The sequence below is a fragment of the Durio zibethinus genome, chromosome 27 (assembly GCF_047325235.1).
Source record: "Durio zibethinus cultivar Kanyao isolate XHJ-2024 chromosome 27, ASM4732523v1, whole genome shotgun sequence".
Classification (NCBI taxonomy): Eukaryota; Viridiplantae; Streptophyta; class Magnoliopsida; order Malvales; family Malvaceae; genus Durio; species Durio zibethinus.
This window is the reverse complement of record NC_143188.1, coordinates 12937433-12952806: the sequence shown is the minus strand read 5'-3', so window position 1 is coordinate 12952806 and position 15374 is coordinate 12937433. Positions and strand designations below refer to the sequence as shown.

The following is a 15374-nucleotide window of genomic DNA, read 5'->3' as shown; positions in this document are numbered from 1 at the left end:
AAACACCCTTTCTCTTTCTCTGCAGCTCTCTAGCTGTCTCCCTCCGCAGTCTTTTCTCTCTCTCTCTCTCCCCAGTTTTCCTCTCTTTCTCTAAACCCTAGGCTCTCATCTCATTACACTGAATTTGAGAAGCTGGGGTTTATATTTTTAAAATTTTCCATTTTTTTCATAATCGAATTGAAAAAATATGGATCTTCCAAGTCTGGCTGTTGTTCTTCAAGCTGCTCTTAGTCCCAATCCTGCTGAACGCAAAGCTGCGGAACAAAGCCTTAATCAGGTTTTTCTTTTTTAATTGAAAATTTTAATTGTTATTAATTGGTTTTGATTATTAGTTTTTCACTTAAAAAAATTGAATTTTGGGATTTTGTTTGGTTGCAGTTTCAGTATACGCCTCAGCATCTGGTGAGACTGTTACAGATCATCGTTGATAATAATTGCGATATGGCGGTTCGTCAAGTTGCTTCTATTCATTTCAAGAACTTCATTGCTAAGAATTGGGCTCCGCTTGATCCAAGTATTTAATTTTTAATCAATATTTTTATTATTATTATTTTTAAATTTTGCTATATTTATGTTTATGTTTATTTTTTTTTTATTTTTAATAAATGTAGATGAGCCACAGAAAATTTTGCAAAGTGATAAAGATATGGTTCGCGATCATATTCTTGTATTTATAGCTCAAGTTCCTCCTTTGTTGAGGTATAATAATTTGGTGTCCCTATTTTTTAAAAAAAATTTTTGGTTTAGAATTATTTACTGTTTCATTGGTAGGGAGCAGATTACGCTTACGTTGTTCTATGCATCATATTGGTTTTATTGAAGGGTGCAACTGGGTGAATGTCTCAAGACCATTATCCATGCTGATTATCCGGAGCAGTGGCCACGGCTTCTGGACTGGGTGAAGCATAACCTACAAGATCAGCAGGTTTATGGGGCTTTATTTGTGTTGCGGATTCTTGCTAGAAAATATGAGTAAGGATATGCCATAGTTTTCTCTTTTTGGGTTGCTTGATTTCTTTATATATGTTTTATGTTATTATATTTGTTTCAATGCAATCTTTATTTTTTATGTAAGTTGCTCGTTGAAGGTGATGGAAAGTATTTGTTTAATTCAACTAGGACCTTTTCACGGCCTTAATACTTGATTGCAGCCCATTCAAAAGCGTTACTATGTCTTAATTCAAATAACTACTCATTGTTTCTCTTAATTTGGTTCATGTTCACATTTTTGTCTTTATATTTTTTAGTACTAATTCCATCATTTTCTTTGTCATTCTAGGTTCAAGTCAGAGGAGGAGAGAACTCCAGTTCACCGCATTGTTGAGGAGACATTTCCCCATCTTTTTAATATATTCAACAGACTTGTCCAGATTGAAAAACCAGCAGTGGAAGTAGCTGATTTAATCAAGCTTATTTGTAAAATTTTCTGGTCATCTATCTACGTAAGTTTTTAACTGCTAGTTTTATATTGCATTTTCATTGTCTTTATCGTCTGATCTATTAATGGGATGCTAAAGGGCAGCTTCTGACATTTATTTAACCTTTTTGTTTATATTCTTTTTAATCATCCATTTTCTGTTTGTCTCTTTTATTTTTCTTTTGAGGTGAACTTTTGGGCATAGTTATGAAAAGAATTTGTTCTTATTTGAAATTATTCATATTATTGTTTGTAAACAAAGTGTTGTTGGTGCAGATTTGATGGTCCTATATAATGCTATTGTTATGAACTCTTGATCTCTCCTTATGTTATCACCCACAAGATAATAGGAGTATTTCTTTTTTCTTTTTTTAGTTCAGATGTAAAAAGTTTCTCAATCTATTACTAGTATGCTAACTAATCCATTTTAGAGTACTTTTATTTTGAGCTCCAGGAACAATCTCATGTCAAATAGCTTGAAGAAAGCCACTTGTACTACAGTGTTTTTATGTCTACTGTAACTACCCCGACCTGTTTTTATAAGATTAGTATGATTTACTTGCCATCTTTTGGTTATTGTCTCTACTTCTCAGTTGGAGATTCCAAAGCAGCTACTTGATCCAAATGTGTTTAATGCTTGGATGATGCTTTTCTTAAACGTGTTGGAGAGGTCTGTACCTCCAGAAGGCCAACCTGTGGATCCTGAGCTCAGGAAATCATGGGGATGGTGGAAGGTGAAAAAATGGACAGTTCATATTTTAAATAGGCTATACACTCGGTAAGTTTTAAAAATTGTAACATATTTGGAATAATTTATAATAGACTTAAGTTACTAAGCTTATTTGTGCTTTTGGTGGCTATGTTATAGGTTTGGGGACTTAAAGCTTAGGAATCCAGAAAACAAGGCTTTTGCCCAAATTTTTCAGAAGAATTATGCAGGAAAAATTTTGGAATGCCACTTAAACTTATTGGCTGTGATTCGTGTTGGTGGCTATCTCCCTGACAGAGTTACCAACCTTATTCTTCAATATCTAAGCAGCAGGTTTGCAATGTGGTTCTGCATAAATCTTGTTTATAACTGTTGCTTTTGATTTTCCTTAGTCAGTGTAAGATACTAAGTTATGCTTTTGACAGAGCTTGCCATTCTTTCAAGATAAACCTGTATTTAACTGAAAGAATATGATTGTTTTAAATGTTTTCTTTCCAGTGTTGCCTGTTACTTTCATTCTATTGCACAGAGAGAGAGTAATGTGCTTAGCTTATTGATGGATTTATGATTACCCTGGAGTTCTGGCCATAACTATGAAATTTTTTGTGTAGCAGTGTTAATTAGAATCATTTCTTTCTGTATTACGTATGGAATCTTTCACTGATGCCATATTCTCTTTCCTGGGTTTCCGTATTGCTAATTGTATTTAAATTTAGATATGTTAATAATGGATTTTGATTGAAAAATATTTAATTATATGCAGCATCTCGAAAAATAGCATGTATACTTTGTTGCAGCCACAGCTTGATGTTCTTCTTTTTGAGATAGTTTTCCCTCTCATGTGCTTCAATGACAATGATCAAAAGCTTTGGGATGAAGATCCACATGAGTATGTAAGGAAGGGCTATGGTAAGCAACGAAAGCTGGTGTGCCTGTTGGAAACCTTGAATGAGCCACACTGATTCTTACATTCTATTGTTGTACTGCAGATATAATTGAGGATTTATATAGCCCAAGGACTGCTTCCATGGACTTTGTCAGTGAGTTAGTCAGAAAACGTGGAAAAGAGAATCTTCCAAAGTTTATTCAATTCATCGTGGGAATTTTCAAGAGGTATTCTTTTACTATGGAAGCCTAGTAAATATTGGGATTCTTTGATGTTGACTTAATTTTTTTATGGTATATTCATGGTATATCTTTTTCTTGTTCAGATATGATGAAGCACCTGTAGAATATAAGCCTTATCGACAGAAGGATGGTGCTCTCCTTGCTGTGGGAGCACTTTGTGATAAATTGAAACAAACTGAGCCCTATAAATCTGAATTGGAACATATGTTAATGCAACATGTTTTCCCAGAGTTCCGCAGTCCTGTTGGTCATCTTAGAGCCAAGGTGTTTTTTTACTCTGGGGGACATCTTTATCCTTTCCCCTTCATTGCTCTTTTCGACGTTTGCAAGGGATATATAGATACATTTCTATGGGTGAGAATTCTCATACTTATACTTTTGTGTTCTGGATATTAGGCGGCTTGGGTAGCAGGACAGTATGCCCATATAAACTTCTCTGACCAGAATAATTTCCGCCAAGCACTGCTTAGTGTTGTTTCTGGGTTGCGTGATCCTGAACTTCCTGTTCGTGTTGATTCTGTTTTTGCATTGAGATCGTTTGTTGAAGCTTGCAGAGGTATGTAGCTGATACTTCCTCTTTGAACTTTATTTTATATTTTGTACAAGTTGGGTTTGGATTGAGCAACCTTGGTGCCTAAATTGCTACCATTGTTTACTACTTATGTTCTATGTATTCACACCCTTTATTAACGGAGAGTTCACTGCTTAACAGAAAAGAAATTGTTTCGTATGCAGATTTAAATGAGATTCGTCCAATTCTTCCTCAACTACTTGATGGTAGGTATTATTTGAAACTTGGTTTTGTCTTATTAATAGCTCCTGATTATCTGATGGTTGCCCCAAAATTAACTCGGCTCTTGGGAACACTGCTGTTGTTTTCTTTTCTTCTTTTCTTAACTTTGGGATCATGTACATGCTTCCATTGAAGATTCACACAATACACAGTTAATTTTTATTATTTGAGTGACTTGGTCAGTAAATTGCAATTTCTTTTCCTCCAGAGATTTTTAAACTTATGAATGAGGTTGAGAATGAGGACCTTGTTTTTACTCTGGAGACTATAGTTGACAAGTTTGGGGAGGAGATGGCGCCTTATGCTCTTGGATTATGTCAGAATTTGGTAATGCACGTTACTGTCTTTTTTTTGAAGTACTAAGTTTCAAATTGTCTATACCTGAAACAATCATCATATCTCTGCTTTCAGGCAGCTGCATTTTGGAGGTGTATGAACACTGCAGAAGCTGATGATGAAGCCGATGATCCTGGTGCTCTGGCTGCAGTTGGTTGTTTGCGTGCCATAAGCACGATACTTGAATCAGTTAGCAGGCTTCCGCACCTTTTTGTTCAGATTGAGCCAACTTTGCTTCCAATTATGCGAAGAATGTTGACAACTGATGGACAAGGTATTACAATGTTTCTCCTTGTTTTTCTTTCCGTCCTGATGATGTTTTTAATTGAGTTATTTTCAAATTAGTGCTACATGCTTTGACTCCTTAGGCAACCGGAAACGAGACAGGATTGAGCGTATAGTATAAGTTGATTAAAGAATGTAAAGTTTAGATATGAAAATCTATAGTTTAGATTGTTTTTTCTTAAATTTTGCAAGTGGTTATAAGGTTACTGATCTTAGTACTGAGCAACTTTAAAAGAAGGAAAAATTTTGTTCTATCCCTATTGGTATGTAACACCTAACTTTATACCTAGTTATCACTAGCTTTTAAATTATGTTTAATTTTTTTAAAAAAAATTTTATAATTGTAGATGAAACAGTTTATTGACTGGTGCTTTCAATCATGCCAAATTTGACTTGCATAAGATGGTGTTTGGTCTATATCATTGTATAGGGTTTATTTCATCGTTTTTTTTTTTTTTTTTTAATTCTTCTGCAGAGGTTTTTGAAGAAGTCTTGGAGATTGTTTCGTATATGACCTTCTTTTCTCCAACTATATCCTTGGATATGTGGAGCCTTTGGCCTTTGATGATTGAAGCATTAGCAGATTGGGCGATAGACTTCTTTTCAAGTATGATTCTATTACATTTTCTTTTTCTCTTAGTTCCTAATTATCTGAATGTTTAGAAATTGTTAGCGAGACTTTTCTAATACTACTCATCTGTTTAAATGTTTTCTTCCTTGTTTAGTTATTAACTGAAATTGTTCTTGGGACAAGAAGTGCAAATTGTACTGGGAAGACTAATGCATCTTCTTCATGGTCTACTTTTGTTAAGCTACTTAGTGATGCTATTGCTCTTTGAAAAACATTATGCTAGACATTATTGATCTGAAACTTGTGTTTTATGCAGTTTAAGATCCACATTGCCAAATAAATTGCTGATATTTTTTTGTTAAATTTGTTGGTAAAATAAATTGTGTTTGTTGACTTGTTAAAGCATATATTGTTCTTACAAATCCAAGATTTAACACGATTGCACAAAAAAAAATCCTCATTGTTGCAAGTTTTGGTAGCTTGAACAGTTTGTAAGACAACTATCACTAATTTTGGGATCAGATCGCCACTGCAATGTGGACAACCAGATTTCTGTTGGTCCTAGTTGGTCCATATAAATACATTACATCATACCAACAGAGTGGCAATTCATACTCTGTTTTTGTTGTCCAATTCTAATTTATTTTTATTTATTTTTAAATTCATCTGTTTGTGTATGTGTGTGTGTGTGTGTGTGTGTGTGCCGGCGCGCGTCTGTGTTGTTTCTAAATAGTAGCTGTTTTCATGCAGATATTTTGGTTCCTTTGGACAACTATATATCCAGGGGAACTGCACATTTTCTTACTTGCCAGGAACCAAACTACCAGCAAAGTCTTTGGAATATGATTTCATCTGTAAGTTCCTTTGTAGTGATAAAGTTGCTTGTTGATGGACAACTGTCAGGGAAAAATGCAAATGAACTATACATTCTTCAGTTTTATTTCTTTTTTATCCTTTTGCAATTTTTCTTCTTACTTTATGTCGGCATCCCTGTGGTTTATAAGGTCTATTTTTTTTTTTCTTTGGCAGATTATGGCAGACAAAAATTTAGAGGACAATGATATTGAGCCGGCCCCAAAGCTGATAGAAGTAGTGTTTCAAAACTGTAGAGGGCAGGTGGATCATTGGGTTGAGCCATATCTGAGAATCACACTTGATAGATTGCGTAGAACAGAGAAATCACGGTTGAAATGTCTTCTTGTACAAGTGGTAGGGTGTTAGGACCCAGCTGTAGTTTTCTGCAAGTTGATGTGCTTCATGTGCTTCACATGCTTATGTCTTTTAAATATTACACATTTAATGTTCCTCAATTATGCCCCCACTCAAGCTGCTTATGCATAAAATTTTCTATACAACACAATCAGAAAGCACTAGTTAAAGATTGATTTATTGCCAAGTTAAGTTAATTCAACGTCTTTTTATCTGTCTCAAATTTTCTTTGTTGGGTCCCTATTACAAGTTTGAAGTTAATGGTCAATGTTATCTTGGAGTGTTCGTGTTAGAATCTATGTTTCTCCTTATATGCTAAAATATGGTGTGAAGTAGCTACTAATGCCAATGGCTTATTCTGTTTTGAGTGTTAATTTACTCTTCCGAGCATAAACACTATTATTTTTTTTCAAGTTGTTGCTTTAGTTTTACTTTCAGAAATACTTTCTATTCCTGGAAAAAGCTTTGGCCTGTGATTTTCTAACACAATGCTGGTCTTGTTTAACCCAGATTGCCAATGCAGTCTATTATAATGCAGCATTGACACTCAGCATATTGAATAAGCTTTGTGTTACAATGGAAGTGTTCAACCTTTGGTTCCAGTTGTTGCAACAAGTTAGAAAGAGTGGTATACGGGCTAATTTTAAGCGGTAGGTGGTTTTGTATTTCCTTTGATCTCTCTCTGTCTTACTGCATCAGGCGTTAAGAGTAATATCATTACTTTTATAATGAAATTTTCACCTTTGCTATTGTCTGGTTGTGACTTTATAAGTGATATTTATGCTACAGGGAACATGATAAGAAAGTTTGCTGCTTGGGCCTTACATCTCTACTTGCACTTCCTGGTGAACAGTTAGCTGGGGAGGCTCTTGGGCGAGTCTTCAGAGCCACCCTTGATCTCCTGGTTTCTTACAAGGATCAAGTTGCAGGTTTCTCTCTCTCTCTCTCTCTCTCTGGACACAAGTGTGCTTGCCTGTTGTGTGTCTGAATTTGCTACCATTTCCTGTTCTTTTGGCTCCTCCTAGCTGTATTTCGGAGGTTTTATCCTTCCATCCTTTTCCATAATTCCTGGATTACTACATATATTATTTATGAATGAGCAGAAGCTGCAAAGGAGGAAGAGGCTGAAGATGATGATGATATGGATGGTTTCCAGACTGATGATGACGACGATGATGCTGATGCTTCTGACAAGGAAATGGGAGCCGATGCAGAGGATGGGGATGAAGCTGATAGCATCAGGCTTCAAAAATTAGCTGCTCAGGTATGTGCATTATTTTGATCCTTAAGTTTATTATTGGTGCTGTACTTCTAAAATAAATCTCACAATTTGGATAGCACAAAAAAAAAAAAACAATTTGGCAAAAAAAGGAAAGCTACCTCTTTGACTGGCGATGAGGGATAGAACATATGTCTTTGAAAACTAAGAATAATGCTGCAACCTTTTAATGAGCTTTTTATATTAGGATGTACCCTTATAAACAATCCAGTATAATATATATCCTTTCAGAATGGATTCCTGGACTTGCCAATCTTTTATTTAACCTTACCTGACTTTGTTTTCTATAGGCTAGGGCTTTCCGTGCAAATGATGATGATGATGATGAAGATGACTCTGATAATGACTTCAGTGATGATGAAGAGTTACAGTCACCAATTGATGAAATAGACCCTTTTATTTTCTTCGTTGATAATGTCAAGGGTAAATGTTTGTTCAGCCTTTATGCTTGTTCATATGCACTTTTATGTATGTTTTACTTTTGTTGATTTTCCGTGCGGTTGTCTGAAATGAGGACTTTTTCTTCCCTTCCCCAATTTTGAATCTAGCTTTGCAAGCATCAGATCCTATGAGGTTCCAGAACCTTACACAGACATTGGATTTCCATTATCAAGCTCTTGCAAATGGTGTTGCTCAGCATGCTGAACAGAGGAGAGCAGAGATTGAAAAGGAGAAAATGGAGAAGGCATCTGCTGCTGCAGCTCCGTCATGAGTTAAGGATTGAATTTTTGGTTTGTGCTATGAGTTCATTGATAATTCCGTTCATTTAGAAATGGTTTAATGAAACCAAGAGTTGTGTCTGGTCCATTCAAAGCATTCATCGGTTCATATGGTCTTGAAGGTGATTGAACCTCAAAAGGTTGAGGTTCAAGTGCATGGAGCTTTGTGTGTATTAAGTTCTCAATCATAAGCAGAACGCAGGATTAGAGAACTCCAAGTTTACCTCTTTGTCAGGTTGTGATTTTGGTCAGTCCAGCGAGTCTGGCAATTCTTTGGCAGAAGATGCCCGTCTCAACCAGGTTGTGTTGTTTCCTTGTAGTCCTTCCCTTTACTTCTCTTCTTCTTCCTTATCCTCTTCTTTTCTCTTGCCACATTTTCCATCATTCCTTTTTTGGGTCTTCACATGTTTGGTCACTCTAATTGGTTGAGGACCTCCCCAGTTGGTTGTTTCCGGTAGTCTGGTCTCTCCTGGCGGTGACTACCCGGGAGGTTCCATTTCATAGTCTACGATAAGTCAGGCCATTTTAATCAGATGGCCAGTATAATAGGGTTTTTGTATGAATGATTTTGGTGAAGTGGTAGTCCACAAAATTTTCGTTTCCCCTCTCCCTTGTCAGGTATAGAGTACCAATATCACGAAATATTCATTATTTTGTTTGGGTTATGGAGATTTTTTGGTTTCAGAGGGTCGTTGGGGGTAACTCGGTTACCTATTTGTAAGAAAAACAATTATTCTTTATATAATAATGTGGATTAATGAAAGAAATTTATTTTTGCCATCATGCTCCAAATATTAGTAATATTTTATAAAATACTAGATTTTATATCATGCTCCAAATATAAAATATTAGTAATTTATATATTTATTTTATATTTTATATAAAAATTATTTATTATAATTCTGGTTAACACCTGAAACAAAATTTTATTAAACACATAATTTCTCCAAAAATTTTAATTTTCGTCATTTTAATTTTTTTTTTCATATAATTTTTTTATTTGTCACGTACTGACAGATTCAACCGGCTAGTTTTGAAAGATGAACCATCATTCTTTCTGTCCGTTAATTCGATCTCAATGCGTCCAAAAAATAGGGCCGGCTGAGCGAGACATCATTGTCCGCAAACTTCTCTATCAAAATTAATGCCGCTGTTTGTCCTTCTCCAGAAACAACGTAAATCGTTTTAGTCCTACTGTTCACTAGAATAATAAGCTTCTCTCATCAAAGATCCAAAATACCCAACAGAACCATGAATTCTTCTGATTTTGAGCAAATCGACATTGTAATGCTACCTTTCATGGCTCATGGCCATCTTATACCATATCTAGCTCTTGCAAGACAAATCCACCATTGCACAGGCTTCAACATCACCATTGCCAACACCCCTCTCAACGTGCAATATCTCCGTTCGACTCTTCACCAAGAAAATTCCAAATCTTCAGGGATCCGCTTGGCCGAGCTTTCATTCAAAGGTGCTGACCATGGTCTGCAACCCAACATAGAGAACACTGAGAACTTGTCTTTGGATCAAATTGGTAAACTCGTTCCTTCATCTGTTTCTCTCAAAGCGCCATTTCATCAATTGTTGTTAGATATCATTGTGAAACAAGGCAAGCCCCCTCTCTGTATAATATCAGATCTGTTCTTCGGATGGACTGTGGATGTTGCAAAGAGTACAGGAACTGTAAACATTACTTTTAATACGGGTGGCGCTTATGGTATCTTGGCTTATGTTTCCTTTTGTTTGAACCTTCCTCATCGTCAAACAGATACTGAAGAATTTGGTTTACCAGGTTTCCCTGAAAGTTGTCGTTTCCATGTTTCTCAACTGCATGCTTTTATGAGAAACGCTGATGGTACTGATCCATGGTCCAGGTTTATGCAGCAACAGCTTTCAGGTTCTTTGCAGTCTTTTGGGTGGTTGTGCAACACAGTTGAAGAGATTGAGCTTCTTGGAATGGAGTTGCTGAGAAAATATACCAAGTTTCCCGTTTGGGCCATAGGGCCTCTTTTACCTAAACAATTGCTAAACAAATTGTCATCATCATCTTTTAATAGTTTATTCAGACAATATGCAGGAAAAGAGCCCGGAATTTCACCTGAAAGATGCCTCCGGTGGCTTGATTTGCATAGCCTTGATTCAGTCCTATACATTTCTTTCGGATCTCAAAATACTGCCAGTCCATCACAAATGATGGAATTAGCAATTGGTTTGGAAGAATGAGGGAATCCATTCATTTGGGTTGTAAGGCCTCCACTTGGCTTCGACTTAAAAGCTGAATTCAGAGCGGAATGGTTACCAAAAGGGTTTGAAGATCGAATGAGTAAGAGCAAACAAGGGTTGTTGGTGAAAAACTGGGCACCACAATTGGAGATCTTGTCACACAAATCTACGGGAGCGTTTTTAAGCCATTGTGGGTGGAATTCAACATTGGAGAGCTTAAGCCAAGGTGTAAAAATGATAGGGTGGCCAATGGCAGCATAGCAGGCTTACAATTCGAAGATGTTGGTGGAGGAAATGGGTGTCTCGGTGGAGCTGACAAGTGGGATGGAGAGTAGTATTTCACGGGAACAGGTTAAGAAAGTGATAGAATTGGTGATGGACAAGGAAGGAAAAGGAGGGGATATGAAGAAGAAAGCTGAAGAGATCGCAGAACATATAAGGGCAGCTGTGAGAGAGGAAGGACAAGAAAAGGGGTCTTCCATTAAAGCATTGGATGATTTTGTTTCAGCCATTGTAGCAAGGAAACAAAGTCAATCGGTTGTTTCAGCTTTTAATGAGAAAAGTTTATAGTATTTTGACAAGAATGTTAGATAATCAGCATATGATATTTTCCTTCCTTTTTCCTGACTAGAGAAATTTATTTAGAAATCAAAGAACCATATCCCCTCAATCCTGGTTACATATCCAGTTAAGGATTAATTTTCACAAATATTATTGATGGCTTCTCACTTCATTATGTGGTTCTAAAGTGAAAATATTGATGCATACTTCATTAGAATCTTTCATAAAATTTCCTAATCATGGTTTAAATGTAAAATGGTTAAATTTGATGCTACTGTCATAGTTGATCTGTTCCATTGGAGTGTATGGAAAAAAGAGGTTGATTGTTGATTGTCTTTGTGATTAAATCTGGTGATTCGTACATTTGTGTTGATATAAAAAATATAATATATTTTTTATTTTTTAGTTTCGTTAAATTCATGTATGGTTTTTTTTAATTTTAAATCATGTCACATTTATTTTTTTTTTCTTTTGTTTTATATCATATTGTTGTATCATATTTTAAATTATTAGATTTACTTGTGATCCTATTATCGTCTATAACTATGATCCTCTTCAATGTAGATAAAATATGAGAACTTGCTTTGTTTGAAATGCAGTAACATGTTGTTCTATATTTTGATTGAAATTATTAAGTGGCAACAATCTATGTCGTCGCTCAATAATTTAATTTATATATTAATGCTTAATAATTTAATTTATAATTTAGATGAAATAAATAAAACAAAATCATTAATTAGATTCATCGGATCTTAATTTTTGTATAAACCTCACTCCTCAAAAGTATTTTTATTAAATATTCCACTTGGAGACCATTAGGCGTTACTTATAAATCTTAATTGATATTCTTATTAGATATTCCACCCATTAGGAGTTATCTATAATCCTAAGCGGAATGGGATTTATTTTCCTAATCCTTCTTTGATTTTGGCCAAAAAAAAAAAAACCTTCTTTGATTAGTAATACTATTATAACTACAGCTAAAACTACTCTTCCCTATATAAATAACTCATCATGCACCAGAGGCAATGCTTGAAATCATATACAGTCATAGCCATAGCCATAGCCAAAGTTTTCCTGGGAGCTTATTATAGGAATATGGCTTCCTTACTTCGTTTTCCAGTTCTCGTCCTCCGTTTCCTGTTTGTTGTTCTTTATTCTCCTCCGTGCTATTCAGTTAGTCGTCGGACTTGCCAGTTTGATGACTTACATCAGCTTGGTGATTCGATATCGGACACTACCCTTCATCTGTTTTTGCTAGGCCTCCATATGGTGAAACCTTCGTCAACAATGCAACGGGGAGATGTTCCAAATGCCAGTGGCTTACTATTGATCAATCATCTAGGTAATTACCCTTTATTTAGTTTTATTTTCTAGCTCACTGTGATTCCATGTATCTGATAATGAACTGAAACTATACTGTACTTGGCAGCTCAATCTGCTGGAATTCTCTTTCTCAACGCCTACTTGGATAGCGTTACATTGTTTACTGGAGGTGAAGGTGGTGAATTTTGTGGTTACTGGCTTTACTGCCTTACCAGTGGAAGTTCTAGCTGGTAATAATGTTGTAGCCCCAGTTACCAACACTTCTCTCACTAGGCAGCTTGCTTGGATGTCTACGTGTTTCAATGGAACATGTGGTGATAATGAAGATGGTATTGGCAATTCTGCTCTTGATCATCTTAATTTCTAATAATTTGCAAAAAAAATTATTATTTTTGTTTGATTCTGATTCACTAATAATAAAACTAACCCTGTTTCAAATATTTGTTATATTTGATAGATTGTTTCAAGAAACTTGAAATATCTCTTTTCATGGTTGGGGAAATTGGAGGTGGGAATGACTATGCTCTTTTTCAAGGAAAAACCATTGAGGACGTCAAGTCCATGGCGCCTAATGTTATTCAAGCAGTAAAAGATGCTATGACAGTAAGTTCTATTCTATATAAAAAAAAAAAAAAAACCTTCAATTATATCTATTTTTCCTTTGCAAACTTGTTGAGATTATTTCAAAATTTACTAATTTACTTTCTTTTTGCTATAAAGTGTCGTTGGTTATAGTGCAATTCGAGTGATCGTTTCAGGAAACTTTCCAAAGGGATGTTTGCCCATCTACCTTACTAGCATTGATTCCAAGCCAATGATTTCATTGTTGCATTTATCTTATATTGTGGATTAATACAATCAATTAATCAAGATTTAGTTAATTAAAATCAAATTATAAATAATTGTGATGATATATGTTGTGATATGCCTAATATATAATATAAATTTTGTATTTAAATTCACAATGAGATGTGTCAATTTTGATTAATATGTTTAAAAATCTTTTTAATCTGATCATAAATATATGAAATCGGTCCATTAGATTCCATAATTTCAGTTTCGAGTAAAAGGTAACTCTCTTTTTATTGTTTTTTTTTTTATGCAAGTTACCATTTAGGATCCAAAATGTGATATTGGAAAATACATGAAGATGAAAACAATTCTATGGACCTTCATTTAATGAAATTGAGCATCGTCTGCATCTAGATCAATTTTATGTTAATGATTCTGTGAGTTTTCAGCTAATTTCAACAATTCGTATCAACGCTTAATTTCCCGTAGAGGTCACTAACCACTTCTGTTGTTGTGGTTGCTGCCATTAAGCTCGTTTTTGACTTTGAGCTTTGAATTTTCGAGCACCTTGAAACCCATTCCGATTTTGGGGTTTTTTAAGTTGATTGTGGTCGAATTATGTAGTTATGTGCTTGGAGACGAAAAATCTCTTTTGTTGTCGAACAACTTAATTTGCAGCAAAATGGATTGTCTAGATGAAGAAGGCGATTGGTTCGTGCACGAATGCTAGCCACGCGCATGACCACCCTATAATAGCCCATTACCTCAAGCGTCCGACGGTTTGCATGAGGGGCGTACATGCACAGGCTTACATTATTGGCGCACTTAGAGCACGCGCGCCACGGACAGTACCCTTAGCGCGTGTAATGAAGGCGCCAAACGCCCCAAACTGGTTCACGTGCTACATAGGCCGACCAAAACATTTAAACAAAAAGACAGAATTTAATTTTTGACCCTTCTGCCTTTGGGCCCTCCAGACCAAGCCCATTTTCGATTAATTAATTGCTTTTGGTCCTTTTTCCTGAACTCTTCTCCTCTTGGATTATTTCCTTTTTGGGCCATTGGGCCATAGTAGATGAAAATTAAGGTTTTTTTTAATTACTGTTGAGCCATTTTAATTAGGACATTTTTGTTGAAATAAAGTTGGGGCCATTAATTTAAGCTATTGTCGATCATTTTGCTTAAGGTCATTTTGATTAATTAATATTTTTGTAAGTTGTTTTGGTCCAAAATTAATGACTTCATTTGATAAAATATAGGACTTAATTAAATTAGTAATAAATAAATTATTTGGGCATTTTGGTTGGTCTAAATTTGTGAATTTAAATTTACTTATTCAATTAATAATTTATTTAATTTTGTAAAAACTCATTTAAATTAATAAAATTATCTTATTATTTGAATATTCACTAAATGAAATTAATTAGTTAATTTAATAAAATTATCTAATTGTCTGATGATACATAAATAAAATAGCAAGAATTTAAAAAAAAACAAACACGATTTTAATTTAACTTGTGTCAAAGTTCAGGATTTAAATTTGGGCTTAAATCTTCCAAAATACATCTGTCTTTGCTCATAGAAGAACAAAATATATGTTTAAAACTAAATGTGGTCACCTTTAAAAATATATATATATAATAAATTAAGGATTCAAATTTCGATATTTATAATTTTTTTTTTATTTTCAAATTAATATATCTCATTATAAAAAGAAAAAAAATACTAATAATGTACTATTTATCTCCGAGTTGATCAAGTGCATGAGATAACCTAATTTGTGATAAGATTCAACTTCTCCTTTGTCAATCGCCTTTTTTAAGACAATGCTTACTCTGTTATGATGCGAGTAGCAGTTCAAGTGTTGTAAATCATGATCTAACATCTAACATAAAATGAAAGTTGTCTATGGTCCATCTATTTGACAAGTGTACTTGAAATATTTTTGAGTTGTATGAATATTTTTGGTATTATATAGTTAAATGGGTGTTAGGCCTTGAGGCTTTTGAGAATAAATATTAAT

The 15374-nt window shown here is 34.7% G+C and overlaps 1 protein-coding gene and 2 pseudogenes across 2 annotated transcripts; all 3 read left to right on the top strand.

Moving 5' to 3' along the window:
* On the top strand, nucleotides 1–9226 carry LOC111279681 (importin beta-like SAD2). Its single transcript, XM_022866665.2, has 22 exons — nucleotides 1–277; nucleotides 379–514; nucleotides 612–699; nucleotides 823–972; nucleotides 1280–1442; nucleotides 2011–2195; nucleotides 2286–2459; nucleotides 2890–3035; nucleotides 3116–3239; nucleotides 3338–3518; nucleotides 3651–3810; nucleotides 3990–4031; nucleotides 4256–4374; nucleotides 4459–4657; nucleotides 5144–5275; nucleotides 5990–6093; nucleotides 6269–6448; nucleotides 6959–7098; nucleotides 7238–7377; nucleotides 7552–7712; nucleotides 8018–8150; nucleotides 8276–9226. Exons 1-22 carry the CDS (start codon nucleotides 188–190, stop codon nucleotides 8437–8439), a joined length of 3111 nt encoding a protein of 1036 aa, XP_022722400.1. The 5' UTR covers nucleotides 1–187; the 3' UTR covers nucleotides 8440–9226.
* Nucleotides 9227–9581: 355 nt separating this feature from the next.
* LOC111279828 (UDP-glycosyltransferase 92A1 pseudogene) lies at nucleotides 9582–11381 on the top strand (annotated as a pseudogene).
* A 600-nt stretch (nucleotides 11382–11981) lies between these two features.
* Nucleotides 11982–14492, top strand: LOC111280229 (acetylajmalan esterase-like; annotated as a pseudogene). The gene is made up of 4 exons (XR_016334780.1): nucleotides 11982–12578; nucleotides 12666–12888; nucleotides 13017–13162; nucleotides 13280–14492. The product of XR_016334780.1 is annotated as an acetylajmalan esterase-like (transcript).
* The last annotated feature ends 882 nt before the right edge of the window (nucleotides 14493–15374 follow it).